Source organism: Pan paniscus, chromosome 6 (genome assembly GCF_029289425.2).
Source record: "Pan paniscus chromosome 6, NHGRI_mPanPan1-v2.0_pri, whole genome shotgun sequence".
Lineage (NCBI taxonomy): Eukaryota > Metazoa > Chordata > Mammalia > Primates > Hominidae > Pan > Pan paniscus.
In genome coordinates, this window is record NC_073255.2 from 170,751,406 (window position 1) to 170,771,556 (window position 20,151).

The 20,151-nt window shown below is 39.1% G+C and overlaps 1 protein-coding gene across 1 annotated transcript in view; it reads left to right on the forward strand.

The window, feature by feature from the left end:
• Positions 1-20,151, forward strand: part of EXOC4 (exocyst complex component 4) — an 804,494-nt gene that overhangs the window by 667,807 nt on the left and 116,536 nt on the right. Inside the window, exon 14 of the mRNA XM_003813456.3 lies at positions 10,025-10,203. Coding sequence (XP_003813504.2) covers positions 10,025-10,203 — 179 coding nt within the window. The remainder of the gene's footprint in view (positions 1-10,024; positions 10,204-20,151) is intronic.

Sequence of the window (20,151 nt, forward strand, 5' to 3'; positions counted from 1 at the left end):
ACTGGAGACTCAGCTGCAAACATATCAATTAATGTTCAAGATGATTGAATTAGGCATTTTGTTATTATATGAAAATGATACCATTCTTGTTAGCATAAGAGTGGCAGTAAATGGAAGAAAACAAAATTTAAAATCTCCGCTACACATCACATTAATGCTAGTGTATTTGGACAATTATTTGAGAATTATAATTATCTGTTAGTATCATTAAAGTGTCACTAATTTGTTTTCTAAATTTCATTTTTTATTTAATTTTAGATATAATTATTTAATTTTTTTCCATTAAGGTGGACATTTAATACCATTCCTCTTTCATTTGAGGCTTAATAAAAGAAAAAAATGCAATTCTTCCAAGGTAGTCCCACTTAGCCCTTGAGAAAGTCAGGCTGGCAGTGGTCACCTGTGCCATTGTGGTGGTGGGCAGGATGCCTGTGATCAAGCCTGGGTAGGTTGCACACAGAAGTGTTCCTGAGACAAGGGCAAGCGGTGAGACGCTCTAGTAGCACTGCCGAAAGCCCGTGCCTGCTGTAATCTTGGCCCCACTCTGTCTCTGCTGATGCCTGTTCTCTGCTGCAAGCTGAAATTCCCTGCCAGGGGGTGAAGGACCATTTGCCTCCTCACATCTGTCTTTCTCTCCCTGTTGAATTGTTTCCACTTCCTAGTCCACCATCCTCTTTCATACTCACCTTTGCCATCAAGATTCAGCTTAGGTATCAACTCCTCCAGCATCTCCTCCCAGAAACCCTCCTCCCGCTCCACACTCCACCCTGCTCCCCTCACTCACAGTCTGTGGGTGAGTCAAACCAGTAAGCAGACCCTTAATAGTGTGGTGAGTGCTACTGCTGGAGGGAAAAATATGGATAAACCTACACAGAAGAGGCCAGAGAACTAAAAAGCATTAGAAAGAGGAAGGGGATGGAATTGGAGCTCAGAGGAGGGGGTCCTCACCCATCCATCAAGCAAGAGGTCAGAAGACAGTGTCTAAAATTAACATCAACAAGTAGCCGTTTCAACAGATTCTTTAGAGAGATGGTGAAAAACTACTGGAAGAATTTAGAAACAGTAGTACCTTTTTTTTTTTTTTTTTTTTTTTTGAGACGGAGTCTCCATCTGTCGCCCAGGCTGGAGTGCAGTGGCACCATCTCGGCTCACTGCAACCTCCACCTCCCGGGTTCAAGTGATTCTTCTGCCTCAGTCTCCCAAGTAGCTGGGACTACAGGCACGCACCGCCACACCCGGCTATTTTTTGTATTTTTAGTAGAGATGGGGTTTCACCGTATTGGCCAGGCTGGTCTTGAACTCCTGACCTCGTGATCTATCCGCCTTGGCCTCCCAACGTGCTGGTATTATAGGCATGAGCCACCACGCCCGGTTACAGTAGTACCTTTTTAGACAGTTATATATGGTTGTTTCTGGGGCACAAGACTGAGACTGGGGAGTGGTAGGACAGTGGGGTCACTACTGATTAGTGTAGGTTATTTAACCATGGGTAATTATTCCTTTGGTTTAGAATTGTTATTTGTTTTAAAAACAATTCTCCACACATCCTCAAACCCTGTGACTGCTCTGATAGTTACCTACTGCTCCCAAATACACTGTCATTCTAACACTTCTATCCCAGAAAAAAAATGGATCATCTTAAGCCATTTTCACTTTTTTGCCAATTTTACACAAAGCGTTTACTCTTCTTTATAGTATCTCTGTTTTTTTACTTTCCAACTTTTATTTTAGATTCAGGGGTGTGTATGCAGGTTTGTTACATGGGTAAATTGCATGTCATCGGGATTTAGCCTACAGAATATTTTGTCACCCAGTTAAGAAACATAGTACCCGATGGGTAGTGTTTTGATTCTAACCCTCCTCCTACCCTTCACCCTCAAGTAGTCCCATGTCTACTGCTCCCTTCTTTGCATCAATGTGTATCTCATTTTGCCCCTGCCAAGGTTCACATCTCTCTCTTCCTTCCTCCTAAAACCCCCTCCCCTGCTCATTCCTCATCCCTTCTCTTCTCTATTCCAAGAGAAGAGAAACCTTACCTGACACCTCCTTGCTTTTGCCTGAGGTCAATTGTTTAATGTCTCTGCTCTGAACAGATTTCGATTCTTCAAGAGGAAATCATATGGCAATTTGAGAAATAACCAGGATAATCAATAAGCTGGTATACTCAGGGGAAGGAATTCAATGCTATATAAAGTATGGCTTTTAAACCTATACTCAGTAGTGGAAAAACCAGAGTATAATGTGTTCAACTTATAATAAGTGATTATTGGTTATTTTACTCCTATCACCTGGTAATCTATTTTGAAGTTCAGGAATTCTTTTTGGAAAGTTACTGTTATAATTATGCACTGTATCATGCATGTTATACAGTGACTCCTGGCAGAAAAACTGCATACCTACAGAAGTCCTAGCACCTAAAGAAAAAACATGAACCTAATTGTTTATACCTAGTGTTGCTTGACAATATCTATGAAGCAAAGTTAGTGGCCAAGCTTATTTGAGTGTCTTAGCTAAAGAAAGATGCATTCTTTTTCCAAACTCATAGAGCATTTCCATGCAATTGTGTTCCAAGTCTACATATCATAACTCTGAGCTGGTGCTGTCAGCATCAAAGTAACATGCTGCTTTGCAGTTAGCTTTTTGCTTAGTTTCTAGTATCAGTTTTCATGGAATTTTTTCATTGTCTTTACCCACTGATACATCAGTGTACTCTTCTGCTTGGTACCAAAAACGGGGATACAAAACGTGGAGAAACCCTGAGACTGAGCCTTGGGTTTCTGCCCTCTGTGCCACTAACTCCCCGTGTATCCCCTCCTCCTCTGCACCTCCAGCTCTTCCTCTGTAAACGACAACCTGTGAGTCTCCAACTTATTGGCTATTTTTTTCTTAAGTGATGTTTGTGTGTGTGTGTATGTGTTTATGTGTATTTATTTGTTTTAACTAGCCTATTAGGTCTTATTTAACATCCAGTAAAGCTCTGTTTTTAAGCCAGATATTTATGCTTCAGAGTAGGTTGGAACCCCTTGTGTAATCACCTAGTATATTTCTACCCATTTTGTGGAACTTTGAATATAATTGTACTATTTTTAGTTACTACTTCAGGTTCTAGTTTACATTTATGGCATTTTTTTTTTCAAGCATTCGTCATTTATTTGATGTCTCAGAAACACAACCTTCAATTGTAAAGCTTTTTTAAAAGAAAATTTGGTCAATTATTTGATAATTAACTATTTTCCAGTGAGGTTTCCAGAAAAACATTGTCATACAACCAAAAGCTGCCTGTAATTGCTTTTGAAAGGATCAAGTTCTTAGATAAACTCAGGATTCAACACTGATATCAAAGGCGTAAGGTTAATGACCAGGGTGCCTAGCCGGTTTTATTGTTCTAGAATTTAAGTGTTTAATGACAGACATCATATGAGTCACCCAATAGTGGCTCAATAAATACTTGTTGAATGAATGTATGTCTGTATTCATGTGCTACTTGATATATAAGTAATGGATTCAAATAAGAGAAAGGATAGTGTAGGAGGAATCTCAGAATATGGAGTACAAAGACTTAATTGTTTGCCCAAATTCTGAGCTGCAGTTGTATATTGGCAATTGAAAATTACTCAGAAATAAAAAAGTTAACTATTTAATATATAGAATATATTGTTAATAATATAGGCAAAAGAACAAAAGTTATGCTGCTAGGAAAGAAAAACTGTAACTTAAACTAAAAGTATAATTATAGAGAAATTTTAAAGAATTTCTTCTCATACACGTTATATAGAGCTGAGTCAAATAGGAACAGGTGTTTTCAAAACATAATAAATCTCTCATACTAATGCATTTGAACTGATCACACACCTTGACCTGTGATTAACATCTTGGCCTCTAATTGGAGAAGCTGTTCGAATCCTGGTGTTCTGCTACCAACCCAGCCTCCATAAGGGTGATGTGTTTGTGTCTTTCTTTTAGACTGGGAGCCTGCATGGTGGCAAAGCTGCCTTAGCAGAATGGTGTCTGCAATTTACTCTCTAGACCTTTGCCTCTGCCATAGCCTTGGTAACTCTAACCTTGCTTCTTCTAGAAGAGGCTAAATTATGCATAATAGTTTTTCTGTGCTCAGCCTTAAGAACACAGCACATAAACCACTCCAAAATACTTATACAAGGACAGAAAGATAGACTGACAGAAGAAACTATGCATTTATGCGTTCCTGGATTGAACATGTCAAAATGTAACTGACTGTCATTCTAAATTTTCTCTCTCCAGATCTGAAATTAAAATGGCAGAGACAGTTTGCGGGGTTTCTGATTGCTTTCGTAATATTGCTTAAGTTTGTAATTGGTGCATTAACTTCTTATCGTACATGTTATATTTTGTGTAAAACCTTCATTTCCAGAAACAGCACGCTGGGAAGAAACTTAAAGAGCACTGTCAAGGGGTCTATGTGGAAGTGATTCCCAGGAGCTCACCATCTTAGGAACTATTTTGGACAGGAGTAGGAGAGATACTGATTTTGAAAAACCCAACAAAAAATTCTTTTTCTCACTTCTTATTTGTTCCCTGAGCTTAACTCTTTGTTGTTATTTTAGAAATTTGAAAAATAGTAAACCCACAGAAAAGTTAACAGTGCAGTGAATGCATATGTACCATATACTGACTGAGATTTCCTGACCACTGACATCTTGCTATACTCACTCTATACTATCTCCAAATATATACACACATTTCCTTGCCAAACCATTCAAAAGTAGGCCACAGACATAATGGCCTCTATTCTTAAACTCTTTAGCATGCATTTCCCAAGAAGAAAGACATTCTTTTATGTACCCATATCATTACCATATGTGTTAGTTTTATGTTGCGGCCTTGTAACCAATTACCACTGTTGTCAATAGTCTTGGCCATTTGAGTCTGTCCTGACCTTTCCCCTGCTCTGTTCTTTATCACAGGGGAACTGACTTTGCAGGCAGCATTTCCTAGGCTCTTAGGGCAGTTATGTCAGGTCTGGGCTCAGCAATAGGAAATGGTGATGAAAGATTTGGGGAACAGGACCAGGAGAGAGAGAGAGAGAGAGAGAGAGAGAGAGAGAGAGAGAGTGTATAAATAAAATGTGATCAGATACAGCACAGGTCTGCAGACCAATCCCTGAAACCTTTTGTAATGTTTCGTTCATAATTGCATCAGGTCTGCTGAAAGCGCAGATTTTTTTTTTTTCTTTTTTGCTTTCCTTTCAGTAGCTAACAGAATTCTTTAAAGACTAAATGGAGACAATTTTGAGCATCTTTGGCAAAATTTCCTTAAATGAATTCTTGTCAGATAGACCTTTTTAAAGATTGTAATTGTGTGGTAAAATTAAGTTAAATAGGTTTAACACTCCTGGCAAAATTACCTTAAATGAATTCTTGTCAGATAGAGCTCTTTAAAGATTATAAATAATTATGTGGTAAAAATTAGGCTTAACAGGTTTAACATTCTTCTTTAGTTTCATAGGCTTCTATGTGAGCCTGTTGGCCAACTGATTTGGAAGGCAAGTCCTCAGATGGGATCCAGTACCCAAAACATTCATGTTTTGAGTTCTGATTTCTGCTCCTGGCTGTGTCAGATCATCTTTGAGCAATTGCTGAATGCCTGTTACCTCTGAGTTTCTGTTACTTCACCTTCTGAAGACAATGTTAATTTGCTGCCTGTTTCACTCAAAAATACATAGTGTCTTCATTAAATAATGTGTTATCATAATAAGCAGAAGATGAAGGGTACATAAAAATTCAGGCCTAGAAAGCGGAAATAATACTGTCCAGTTGCCAGGCAGCAGCCATTCTGGCTGCGAGGTCTTCTGCAGGGGACAAGTGACTGTGTCTTCCGCAAGCCTGGAGCCACCAGTCCAGACCAGCTTCAGGCCAGTGCGCCCATTGCCTCCCACCTTGGCACAAGTAACTAATACCCAATGTCCTCCAGTTTTATGTGCTGGGATTCCTGGCATGCCCATTTGAAAGTTCTCTCATATGTGGTGAGACGTTCCGTTTTTCTCTTCACTAAAACGTGAAGTTGTTTTTTGAAGAACATATGGACAGTATAGAAAAGCACAAAGCATGATACATTTCTGCAGTTGACATTTTGGCATATAGATATCCAACCTTTTTTCGGCTCATATATTTATTTATTTTCTTAATATCATACAGTACCTATAGTTGTATAAGTTTATTTTACACAACTGCATATCATAATGAAAAATAAGCTACACCAAACATTTTTCTGTTACCAAGTTTTTTATATACATAATTCCTAATGACTTCATGGTTTTCCATAGTATAGATAGATCATAATTTAATAAATCAGAGGGATTGGAAAAAAATCTGTAGTCAAACAGCTAAAGCCATCCCTTTAAGGTTATTCTAACACATAAAAACCTTCCACCAAGCTCTTTGACACACACAAATCCTCGAAGGAATGATTTTTTGTGTGAAATGGTTATAGCTGTCAATCACTTATTCTCTGTGTCATGGTTTCTGTGCTCTTTTCAGGTTGTTAGGGGGTGATTATGGATTCCTGTCAAATGAGATGTCTGCTGTGTATTCAACATGAAGCAGTTTGTATTTTTCTCAGTCTATTGCTCTCCTGTCTGAGGAGGTTAAGCAAATCCCAGTGAGCCAGAGGGAAATGGGATAGGCATCAAGCGCTGGCAGCACACGGCAGACATGCCCAGGGCCCAAGATCCCCACTCAAGCAGATTAGACTTCTTACATAAATACATTTGTCTTAATTGTCGCATTCCACCTAGGGCTACACCTAATATGCATAAAAATGGCTCCAAGCCTGGTTTTCAAAGCCATTTGCCCCCCGCTGTTGCTTTTTCACCACCCAGAGGCACTTTTTGTGTTATATCTATCACAGATGATTAAGGGGCTCGAAGAGTTGATATATAAGGGCAGATTAAGAAAACTAAATATTTACAACCTGACTGAGTGACAGCCAAGGGAAATACTATAAATGTCTTCTGGGCTCAAATCACGGAGGAGACATTGTTTTGCTTTTCCTAGTAAGTGGATTTTAGAGCTATCCAAATTCAGAGAAAGTTTTCTTGGGATGACATCTCATATGCTAATTAGATAAATGAGTCAGCTAGAAATTGCATTTAGCAGCTACTAACAGAAACTTGAAATAGCAGTGGCTTAAACAAGTAGGGTTTCATTTTTCTCTGCTATGACATGAAGCTCAAAAGCATTTTTATTGTCTGGGACTGCACTATTGCTCCATGATGGCATCAGTGCACCATTGCCCCACCATCTTTGGGCTCCATTATGCTCAGCACTGGCTTCCATACTCAAGGTCACCCGATGTTTGAGAAGAGCTACTGCAGCCCCAGTTGCCGTGGCTTCATTCCATTAAGAGAGAAGGCAAAAGAGTCTCTGCCAACTAAGATTGCTTAAGAGAGCTTCCTTGATGCCCATCTACTGATTTCAGTTTACATCTCACTGGCCACCACATCTGCAAGAAGGGCAGGAAAACTTGGTGGGGTTTTTTGTTTTGTTTCATCTTAAGTTGGGCACATTGCTGACCCCAACAACATCAGGGTACTTTTACCAAGAACGCATGGGATAATGGATACTGGGTAGGCCGCTAATGGTTTCTGTCACAATAATTAACATCTTGAAAATTCTGATGAAAGTCTGGGCTGTAAGATGCTGTGGTTGGTATTTGTAAAACTAGCCCTTGATATGTAACATATTTCCTCCTGCTCTCTCTTACCTAAATTCATTCATCATCCCACTAAATAAACTAGCCATCTCAACAGACCTAAGAATAATAACAATAGTTTTTACCAAGTAAAAACTGTTTGCACTGTGTTATGCATTTAAAAGCATCCCCTGAATGATTTGCCTTAAAATATTCTAAAGTGGTGATGGGGAGGCATAAATAAGGATAAATGGAATAAGACTTCCATGAGTTTCTAATAGTTGAAGCTGGAAGACAGTTACATGGGGGTTTGTTATACTCTTCTTTCTACTTTCATAATTATTGAAATTTTCCCAATGAAAAGCTTTAAAAATCACATTTAATCCTTAACATTACTTCATATCAGGTCAGTTCTTTTACCTCCAGATAATAATGCTTGGAGTTAAGCAGTGTCACACAACAAGCAAGTGGCACATTCAGTATTCAAACCTGGGTTTATCTCACTTTGAAGTCTGTGTCCCACCCTTGCCACTCAAGGAAAACACTTTTCAGACAAGCAGCCTGGGCATCACCTGGAAATCAGTTAGAAATGCAGAATTCAGGGCCCCACCCCAAGACCTTTTCCAATCCCCTCAGATCAGATTGGTGCACACCCACATTCCATGCGCTCGGTTCACTGCTCTTCATTGCCTCAACATCAACTGTGACGTTTCCTTTAAAAAAGATAACCCTCGGCTAAAATAAGGAGGCTAGTCGTGACTCACTACTTGGTAGCATTAACATTTTAGATAACGATTTGATTCACAGCAGTTGTTTCTTTCAACATTGGGCATCTGCTGTAGTGCTGGGCACTAAACACCTATGTGTCAATTAAGCATCTTTCTGACTATGTGTCAACAATTTTTATTAATCACTGCATGCTTGAAACTTAATTTGGCTTGTTCTAGTTAAATTAAGCCCTTGCTTCTTCTCACGTAAGGTGTGTGAGATTTTAAAAGCCTTGGGTCTTGCAGAAAACTCTCCAGGTGCCTATTTCAACCTCCTCCAGCGTCATCTCTGCTTACCCACCTGTGTATAACTTTCTTGATTTTTTTCCCCTAACATTCTCAGTCATCTTTTTTGTTTTGTTTTGTTTTGTTTTTTTGGAGACAGAGTCTCATGCTCTGTTGCCCAGGCTGGAGTGCAATGGCACGATCTCGGCTCACTGCAACCTCCGCCTCCCGGGTTCAAGCGATTCTCCTGCCTCAGCCTCCCAAGTAGCTGGGGCTGCAGGTGCATGCCGGCATGCCCGGCTAATTTTTTGTATTTTAGTAGAGACGGGGTTTCACTGTTGTTGCCCAGGCTGGTCTCGAACTCCTGAGCTCAGGCAGTCCACCTGCCTCAGCCTCCCAAAGTGCTAAGATTACAGGCTTGAGCCACTGCGCCCGGCCCTCAGTCATCTTTTCTAATTTTAGCCCTCTTCCTTTTTAAAAGGAAAGAGAGCTGTGGAAATTAGAAAGCCTGAGTCCTAGCTTTGCCACTCATGTGTCATGTAGGCAGAACAGTTAACTGTTGGAGCCTCCAGTTCATCTCCGCAGTGGCTGAGCTATATGATCTCAGGTCCCTTCCAGCTTCATCCTTTGTAACCCCCTGTAACTTGAGTTTTCAACCCCGCCCTGCCCCCTGCAAAACATTTTGAAGATATTGGGCTCTGCGTGAAACCCACTAGATTATATTTTTCCAGTCAGTAAAAGGATCCCAGCATTGATTTTTTTTAATTGGTTTCTTTTTCCAAATGCTAAATGCCTTAATACTTTACTTTATGTGTGTTGGATCCTTTTTAGAACAACTAAGTAAATGAATAAATGAAGCCTGTCATCCATCTCAGTTGTAACCTCCTCTTTTAAAGAGGCTGGATCTTCTTTGCTTTTGAACATTATTCAATATTTTCTAGGTGCCAGATTAACTTGGTTATTTTATTTTCACTACAATAAACTTTAAACCATGTACATATTTAACACCCTAAGCTGTTTATCAACTTCTATAGCATAAGAAGAGGCAAGGAAAACACCTACAGGAGAGCAGTATAGACGCCATCCCCAGGAACCGTCACTGTATAAATCAGGCCCATACTGGTCCCTGTTGAAGGCACAATCATTGGAGTCACTTATTTCTTCTTCCAAGAACTTTTTCCCCTATCAGAATCATGTTAAGCAGGCATGTGATAGTTGTCTCACAAAGTTAAACCTAGGAAAAAGAGCACGCTGTAAAATAGTGCTCATGTCAGTCCTTGTGCTAGGTGTGCCTAAAACAGTGTTGCCCGGTCCTACCTTTTCCATGCTGTATATATGAAGTGTGTTTCCGATTTGCTTTTCAGGGCAGCTTTTGGCAAGGAGTCTGAAGTTCTTATTGGGAACCTGGGTGATAAATTAATCCCTCCACAAGACATCCTTCGTGACGTCAGTGACCTCAAAGCCTTGGCCAACATGCATGAAAGCCTGGAATGGTTGGCAAGTCGAACAAAGTCAGCTTTCTCCAATCTTTCTACATCCCAGAGTAAGTATCTAGTAGGAAGCTGTTGTGGGGACAATTGAGGAACTAGACTGAATGCGTTCATTGAAAGATGAGAGTGTACACTGGTCACCGTATGGGGGCGTGTCCCAAGCTGTCCGAAGATCCTGGTTAGAATTCTGCTTGTGTTGCACCTCTTGTACTTTGTGATTCTGGGAAAGGAACTAATCTTGGTTTCCCTGTGTGGAATGTGGGAATCCAGGAAAGGCCCATGTTAATGTGGCTTGATATTAACATAGCCTTAGAAACATAAATTCATCTAGGATTGAGCCATTATGTCTCAAGAACAGAAAGCAATACCTTTTTTCCTCCTTACAACAACTTCTCAAGGACAGAAACTGTCTCGGAGCTCAGGGCTGTATGCACAGCTGACATTCTCATTTTACTTGACATAAAGCTAATCTTTTTATTAGTCATAGAAGTGATTAAGGTGCTAGAAAATAGAGTCAATGAAGACAACAATTATTCTGGAAAAAAGATGGCTAAGAGATAGCAATTACAGATTTCAAAGAAATTAAGGAACAGAACATGAAATTAGGGGGAACCTCTTTTTCTATGAAAGACCAATGACTTAGAGAAAAATAATTTGAAAACTTTAGGGCACATAAACTTTAATAACTATAAAATTATATTTAAAGCATTACTTCAGGAGTATGTATAACACAGTTAAAATAGAGACAAAGAAAACATGATATGAAGAAGGCATAAAGGAAAAGGCAGATTTATTCTTTATTTGTTGCGACAGTCTCACTCTGTTGCCCAGGCTGGAGTGCAGTGGCACAATCTCAGCTCACAGCAACCTCTGCCTCCTGGGTTAAAGCGATTCTCATGCTTCAGCCTCCCGAGTAGCTGGGATTACAAGTGTGCACCACCACACCTGGTCTCAAACTCCTGGGCTCAAGCGATCCACCTGCCTCGGCCTCCCAAAGTGCTGGATTACAGGCGTGAGCAACCACGTCCAGACCAAAAGACAGATTTAGATGTGTGAATGGAGAGATAGAAACAGGATAGAAAAAGCAAAAGAAACAGCAGGAAGGATAAGGAAGCAAAATCACCTCTGAATTTAATATTAGGGCTATTAGACAGTTATTAGAAAGAAAACACATTATTTGGACTGTACATGTCAGAGTGAGCTTTTTTTAAATCACCGTCATTTGAGAAGGTATTATTACTTGATTAACCATGTTTCCAGCCTAGAGATGGAAAGGTGTGGATTAAATTCACAGAGTAAATTATTCGCTTATCCTCTAAGAGTCTAAGGAACCCCTTGAGTGCTCACTACTTGTATGGCCTCATGCTGATTCCCTGCCTATCCCAAGGGCCAATGCAGGGTGGGAAGAAGGGACTGAAGCAGTGGGCTTCAGAGGGAGATCATAGAATCTGCACCAGAAATCTCCTTAAAATATTACTGCATATTTATACTTTTATTCTTATGTCTTTTATTGAAAATACTACTTATTTTTGAGACAGTCTTGCTGTATTACCCAGGCTAGTCTTGAACTTCTGGCTTTAGGTGGTCCTCCCATTTCAGCCTCCCAAGTAGCTGGGACTACAAGCATGCACCACCATGCCCAAGTCTAAAAGACTGCTTTTTATCTGATGATGAAATTATACAAGTTTATTCTCAGAAATCTATAAGAATAGAAAATGTGTCTACCAATTAAGGATAGTTTGGGCACAGTATTACTTTTGAGCAGATTTTACATAAGGAGGTATCCGTAAAGGCCCCTTTAACTTTATAATCCCATAATATCAGGCAGTTCTATTACAAGCAGCAGTTTAAATTATCCATTTTGTCTCCCAAACCCACTCTGCTCCCTTCTCCCCTCTAGAAAAAGTCAGAAAGAACTAATTTTTTCTTTGCTAATTGCAAAATGAGCAGCTCTAAAAAAGGGGCCACTTGCCTCTTTTCCTAGTTTTCTTTGACTTGCAAATGCAGAGCTGCTTAGGTAGTTTATTTAGTAATGTTTAGAAGGGGTGCTCTCATTTAGTATGTCATTAGCATCTAATATTTAATGCTACAATCTCTTACTTCTAATGACATACCATTCTAGATTTCTATTCTGCCCATTCTAAAAGGGCTTCACAAAGCAAGATAGTACATAACCTCTGTAGCAAGCCACTGAGTGATTCACACAGGCTAACCTGGCATCAACTGTTTTCAAAAGGAGAAAGATGCATTCTGAGTTATGCTTAACTTTGTAATTGCACAATTTAGCTGTTGTGTTCATGTCACTGAAAGTACCCAGTAAAGTTGATGTCTAATTCATCCCTATAATCATCTCTGTTATTCTGACAAAGATCTCATCTACCACGCCTGTTAATCCTTTGCCTCATGTGCTCAGTTCCATTTTATAATATAAGTTGTACCCTCTCAGTTCCTTGCAGGGTGATTATTCCACCCAGTGAGTGATTTAAGTAACTGTCAGCATTTTGAGGATCAGTGCAAAACCCAAGTGAACTGTAATCACTACTTATGGTGTCTGCTAAAACAAAGCATCAAGCAAGCCTGGTTTATCCTACTAACAGCAAGCCTGGCTCACCCCCACTTATGTGCTCTTTGAATTCCCAGGAGAGATGCCCATTGATGTTTATAATTTGAACAAAGCAGGGGATTCTCTGATAATGGCTTACTTTGATTGCCCTATGTCAATGTGACTCTAGAAAGGGAACAAGGGGACAGCTTTTTATTTTTTATTCTTTTTTGAAAAGTGAACCAAATGATTACTGCAACAAAAGTGTTTCCAAGTCTGGAGACTAGAGAACATGAGGAAAATGCTCAGCAGGATGGGAAGAACTCAAGAAGATCTTCAGTTTATTTCTTGTTCCACATTCTGTTAACTATTTGGTATGGTAAAGGCCATGTTTTATTAAGCTTAAGAAGCTATTGCTGTGATAGGGTGGAAAAAGTTTGCAGACAATTATTTTCTTTCTTTTTTTCTTTTTTTTTTTTTGAGATGGATTCATGCAGTGGCGCGATCTCGGCTCACTGCAACCTCCGCTTCCCAGGTTCAAGCGATTCTCCTGCCTCAGCCTCCCTAGTAACTAGGATTACAGGCGCCCACCACCACGCCTGGCTAATTTTTAGTATTTTTAGTAGAGGCAGGGTTTCACTACATTGCCCAGGCTGGTCTCGAACTCCTGGTCTCGTGATCTGCCTGCCTCGGCCTCCCAAAGTGCTGGGATTACAGGCATGAGCCACTGCGCCTGGCCGAAAATTATTTTCATAGCAGAATATCTCTTCAGATAGGACAGTAGGAGTCTCATCCACCTGAACATTTCATGTCAGGTATTACATTTAGAAGAAAGTAGAGAAAAAAAAGTTCTACATTTTAGTGGCAGAGCATGGCTGGCTATACATTGTTCAGGAGGTTAAAACTAATTATTTTTTTCCTAAGGTAATTTTTTCATCTCTTTTAGTGTTTGCCTAAATGTTTCTCTATCTCCTTTAGACATAAAAGGGTCTCCTGGTTGTATCTAGCTCCTGACCACACCAAAGGTACCACTCTTGCATTTCCCCTACCACACAGTACACAGTTCCCTGTTCCTTATCCTCTGGTATTCTCCCCTCAGTCTTTCTGACACTGTTTCTGCTTAAGATTCTTTCAGTTGAAAGTCACAGACTTAATTGAAGGAAAAAGAATGCATTGACTCATACAGCTGATAAATCAAAGGACTTCAAGAGTGGCTGGATCCAGAGGTTCCCAAAATATCGTCAGGTCCCAGGCGTGCTTACACACCTGCTCGCTCTCTCTCTCTCTTTCCCCCACACCCCACCCCGGTCTCAGCCTCCCATCCCTATCCCTAGAAGACCCTTACATTCAGGACCTGCTTTAACAGATGTGCTTTCAGTGCAAGGAAGGTGAGCAGGAGCATATTTAGCCTTGGGCATTCAGGATCTAAGTTTCTACATGTTTTCCTGCATTCATCACAATTTCAACCTTGTAATAAAGGCACAAATAATGCTGGCTCTTTGTAATGCCTGCTGTTTGTAAGATCCCTAAATAAAGACTCCAAAATTGTTATCATTAAGAAAATTCTCAGAACAATATATGACCTACATAAAAATTGTTAGACTATTTTTCAGTTTAACAGTAGTGATTTTCTTTTGCATCTTATCCTTTTGTTTTAAAGATGGGTTGTTTTTAAAAATAGACTACACAGAATTTGAAGGAGGCTCAAGGGCTTATTTTGTCTCCATGGCTTCCTTAGGGAGGCCCTTCTCTGTATCTTGGATTCTGTAAAAATCTCTGGGATTAGAGATTCTACAACCTCCTTGATTATATATTCTACTCCATACCATCTAGGAAGTCATTTTTTTTTTAAGTGAAGCCCCTGTGCTTCAGTCTAAACCTCATTCTTCTTTTGTACTCTCTTCAGAAATTAAATAATTACTATTAATGACTATTTTCTCTATAAAATATTGTAATGCATCCAAAAATATTTCCGTGGCCTTGTACTTCCCTATCTCTGGATTTTAAAGATTTTTGGGCCTGTGACAATTCCAGTCTGTGAGTCAAGGACACACAAACCTTGTAGGATTAGGAGCCCCGATCAGGCATAAGTTCACCCTCTTGGACGATGATTTGGCTGTTGGCCTTTGTGAATGTGGGGCTTAGGGTAGGATCTTTGACACCAGGCTTACCCACTCCAGCTCTCTGAGTTCCCGTTGCTGAAGTTCTTGCTAAGTCCACATACATGAATAATAAGAGTAAGAAAAACCATGCCCTAGTCTTTTTCAGTCTGAGCAACCACAGAGTTAAACATTCTTCTAATTTTTTGGGCAAATAAATCTCATAATTTTTGTTGCCAGAATTGGTTTGTGAATTGCAGTATTAGTTATACAATTATTTATATACTTATTTCTTACAGGTAAATTATTGTTAGGCATCTTAGAAATCATCTGGTCTAACTCAGTCATTTTGCATATGGGGAAATGAAGGTCTCAGGGTGGTTATATCACCTGTCTGTGCCAAACTGAGATGGAGCAGGTCTTCAGATTCCCAGTTTAATTTTCTTTCTACTACGTCAGTTAGAGCCACTAATTGGACCGTTCATGCCGTATTCCTATTGAACCATTCCAGCAGGGTGGGCATATTTTATTTTAATGGAAGCACTTTAATGCTTACAAGCAAGTTGTGGTCATTTCTGATCATTTTCTTGTGCCTAAACAGAATTTCTACACCTAAATATATGGAATTATTGTACAAACCCCTCTTGAATTTCATCTTAGTTGCAATAAAACATTTCTGTAATTTGCCACTCTCTATTTTTGTTTTGCAAGTATTTTCTAAGTTAGAAACTCCATCTGTCTTGTTATCATGCCGTGTAATATATTCTAGATATTACATTGCCCTATACATTAGCCACTAGCCTTGTGTGGCTATTTAAATTTAAATTAATTAAAGTTAAAAATGTAGTTCCTCTGTCATACTAGCCATGTCTCAAATGCTCAGTGGCTGTTATATTGGACAGTATGGGTATAGAACACTTTCGTCATCACAGAAAGTTCTGTTGGCCAGTGCTGTAGATCATCACTGAGGTCATTGACAAAGGTTAAAAATAATGCCAGTCCATATTCTTAGCCTTTGAAAGATACTTGAAATGCCTACCTAGTTCTATCAAAACATTCACTACTTTAATTGTCCAGCCTCAGATCACATGTACCCTCCTGATGAAGGTTGATGTTTTTGGCTCTGCATTATCAAAATTTCTCCTATTGATGTTAACTAATGCTAAAGGGAAAAGGTTTCATGATCAAATAGACTTGGAAAATATTAAAGCACATTAAATATAATTCAATACCAGAAAACCTCTAAAATCTTTACTATATTAACCAGATAATTACAGCAGTGGAATGTTTCTTAAACTTACTTTTCAGTGAAATTCTGTTGTCCCAGCGTATCTCACAGGGCTTTTTATCCATGAAACAACTTCTGGGTGACACTGCCCGATGCTATATTTATGTAATTTGTTTAGAATATTTTATTTCTCCCGGCACCATCAGGCTCAGGGCAGATGTTCCACTATTGCGGGAACTTAATTTCATATTATTGGCAAATTTGCATACCATCAGATGACTTATTTTGCAATTTGGTTATTTGATTATTTGATTCATTTAGTGATTTTTAGAAATGTTCAAGTCAACCAATATAAAATAACCATGGTTTCCCTTTCCGCCTGTTTCAGGCTTGGCTACTGCTATAGTGACCCTTTTCCAGTCATTGTGCTTTTCTCACAATTCTCAAAGATTCTAGCTGCAATTTTATAACACACCCCAATTCATGCAGTAATGTCAATATATCCATGGTGGGGGTCCTGGGATTGATTTATGATAAAAATTTTGTTGTATAATATTTTTAGATTTAGTGTAAAGTTGCAAAGATACTACAGATAATCTCCTTATCTCTCTCATCCTGTTCCCCTATTGTTAATATATTAGTATGATACATATGTTACAAGTAATGAATCAATATCGATACATTATTATTAATGAAAGTCTATACTTAGTTCAGATTTTCTTAGTTTTTCCCTGATCTTCTTTTTCTGTTCTAGGATCTCATCCAGGATATATCACATTTATACCACAGTTTTCCCATATCACAGTTATCACATATATCACATAGTGATGTCTCCTTAGGCTCATTTAGACTGTGACAGTTTCCTAGACTTTCCTTGTTTTTTGTGACCTTGAGAGTTATAGGAATTCTGGTTGGGTATTTGTAGAATCTTCTTCAATCTGGGTTTATCTGGTGTCTTTTCCTGATTAGACTGGGCTTGTGGGTTTTCAAAAGGAAAACTACAGAGGGGAGGTACCATTCTCATGAAATCACATCAAGGGTGCATATCATCAGTGTAACTGATTACTGATGATGTCTGGGATTGACTTTGTGCCTCCAATTTGTGTAGTCCTCTCTAGGCAGTTCCTTCCAAATTTTGGATTGACTCTCCACTTTCCGACTACAAATTGCTTATCTTTCTAGTGGCTATTTTTTTAACATGATAGAAGCATCTTATTATAAGCCCAATGTTTGGATGAGTTGAATACTTGCTAAGAAAAATGGTTGTCTACCTTAAACAATTATGCAGTTGATAATGGATTATAATCTTGTGGGTCTGAAAGACTGTGGGAGGAGCTGTTTTTTAATACCTTGAGCCACTTGACTAAGGCCTGTAGCTACTTTTTGGTTGCTACGTGTGCTAAACATCCCTTAATAAATGTATACAACCATATTAATTTCAAACAAAACCATGCTGACATTAAAAGAGTTTAACTAAATTTCTTCACTAAAAATAAAGTCTTATTTTAACCCATTTTAATTAAACTGTAATGTGCATTGTTGACTCAAAACCCATTCACAAGTGGAACTCGCTTCCTGAGATAAGTCCTTTTAGAGTAGAATACCTCATAATACCGAGCTGCACATCAGTTATAATCAGTTAGAGAGCTGTAAAAATACTGATGCAGAGATTTTGATGTAATTGTTCCTAGGTATGACATGGGCAACAGGCTACACCCCAGACCAATCAAATCAGAGGCAGAGAAACCTATGTTGGAAAGGAGTGGTTTTCAGCCTCATCGCATTAGAAATGCCTGTGCTTTTTAACATGTCCCCAGGCAATTTTAACAAACAACGAAGGTTGAGAACCACTGATTTAGAGCCCCTAAAAATTTCTTCTTTAATTTCTGTCACTCTCTATATTTGGGAAATGCTTTGTAATTATTTTGCCAGTTCTTCTATCCTCTGGAGCTTGAGATTAACGTGATTTCCCATTTTACAGAGAAGAACTGTAGGCATGGAGATACGGTACTTCGTGTCCATGCCAGAGTCGGGACCACAGCCTTGCTTAGCAGTTGTTAGCTAAACTGTCACCCAAATCTGATTAACAACAAAAATGTTCCTCTTACACTTTTCAAGCCAGCTAAATGAGAAGGGCACAAGGAATCTGTGTCTCTCAACACAAAATTGCCAAACCAATGGAATGAATGTAGATATGTCATTGAAAATAAATGGAAAAGGCCGAGGTGTCGGTCCACCCCCATCCCCCAACTGCACAGTTGCGCAATATTCCAGCATGTTTTTTATGCATTCCCGATGGTGACTTAATATATTCTATGAGATGGAATGTGAATATTCTCATGCTAGAGCTCACTATCATGGACTCTTTGTGCCTTAATAGTAAATGAAAAATAAAATGCAAATCCCCCAGCTGTTTGTTTTTCTGCCTTGGCACAAATGAAAATAAAAATTTCCCTACCCAAGATCTCGTGGGAATCTGTCATGTTTCAGGTTTGCTTTTGTCAGACCATTAAGCCGGAGTTTTCCTTGTCATAATGTCATCTGATTCTTTTTAATTAGAACTCTATGCGTGGTAATTCCTCTCTCGCTTCAGTATTTACAAGTTTCAAATATTTGTTGACTGTTATCAGACAGTTCCTCCTCAGCCTACCTTACATGTTTAGTTTCTCTAATCACCTTTCTGTGGTTAGACTTTCCGTGCCCTTCATCGTTTTTCATTCTTAGTAGTTGTCATTTTCCTAAGCTGACTCTCATATTGTGGCTTCATTTCTGTCGTTCTTCTTTTATTGACGATACCTTCCAAATTCATTGCCATTGGTTGATTTCATGATCATGCTGTTGACTAAGAAAATTAATTTACCATTGGTATTGTATTTTGTTCATGAGCTTCCCACCCCCTGCCTGACTCTAAATATATTTTGGCCTTATCTAATTAACATTACTTGTACTTCTGTTGAGCCTTTCTCTCTTTTAAAAATAATGTCCAAATATATTTCCATGTTGTGCTCAATGTCTCAACTAATGTTTTGTAGGAACAAAAGCACCAACTGATAATTGTATGATGATCCAGTTTTGTTCATTTTCAGTCTTAAATGTACTCTGCTTATATTTACAAACTCGTTGAAACTTACCATAATGAAGAAAGAATTGTGTGGAAAGCCGCTGTGCTTAGCGTGTTCACCTGATTATTCTTAGCTGTCTTCTGAAATCTACGTTATTACTAGGAATGGAGATGCTGCTTGTTCTTTTATTTTCTAAGGAATACCATCTAGACCTCTCTTTCTCCTTCTGTTTATCGTGCAAGCTTCAGACTGACCCCAGTGGGGTTCCCCGTGTTCCTTGGTTTTGAGCATATTTGAAATTGCTGATAACACAAGAGTTACCCCTTTTTTAAAACATATCTACTCTGGTTTTCCCTTTCCTGTCATTGAGTGTCCTCCCTTGGCTCCCCAATCATGGTTGCTTTTGACTCTCCTCACATAGCCTTGTCTTCCTATTAATTCATAGAATCTTTGTCATTCTTATTCCTTAGTCTAGGAGACATATAGCACATATTTGACTTTGAAGTCTGACGAACTTAAGGACAAATCAGGCAAGTTAGGGTATAACCAGGGGGAAACTATTTGGCCTGTCCGAGCTAAATAGGTCTTCTCACCTGTTAAATACAAATAATGATGCATACTCATTGGGTTGCTCTAACTATTAAATGATCTGATGAACTTGAAGTTCTTAGCAGTGTGTGATACACAGTGGGGCTCACTATGGGGTTTCTGGGCTTCCTACCATGAATCTTATCCCTGGAGCTCTCATTCATTGTACTGGGTCTTCCTCTTCCTCCTGCCCCTTCAGGCTTCTCTTTTATCTCAAGTTGTGTGGTTGCTTTCAAAACTGTTAATATGTGTGTTCCTAAATCATTTCCAGTAAATCATGGCTCTCACTCACCAGAGCTCCCAAAATGTTTCTGAGGTCATGGAAGTGTGTCTGAGAATGGGCCTGCATTGGAGGGCCTACAGGTGCTCATCTGAGAAGCCAGGGTTGAATTTGAAAAAGGCACCTTTTGTTCTTCAAAACTACGAAAACAAGGCTCAGCTATTATTGAAAAACATGCCAAATCCAACCACAATTCCCTCTG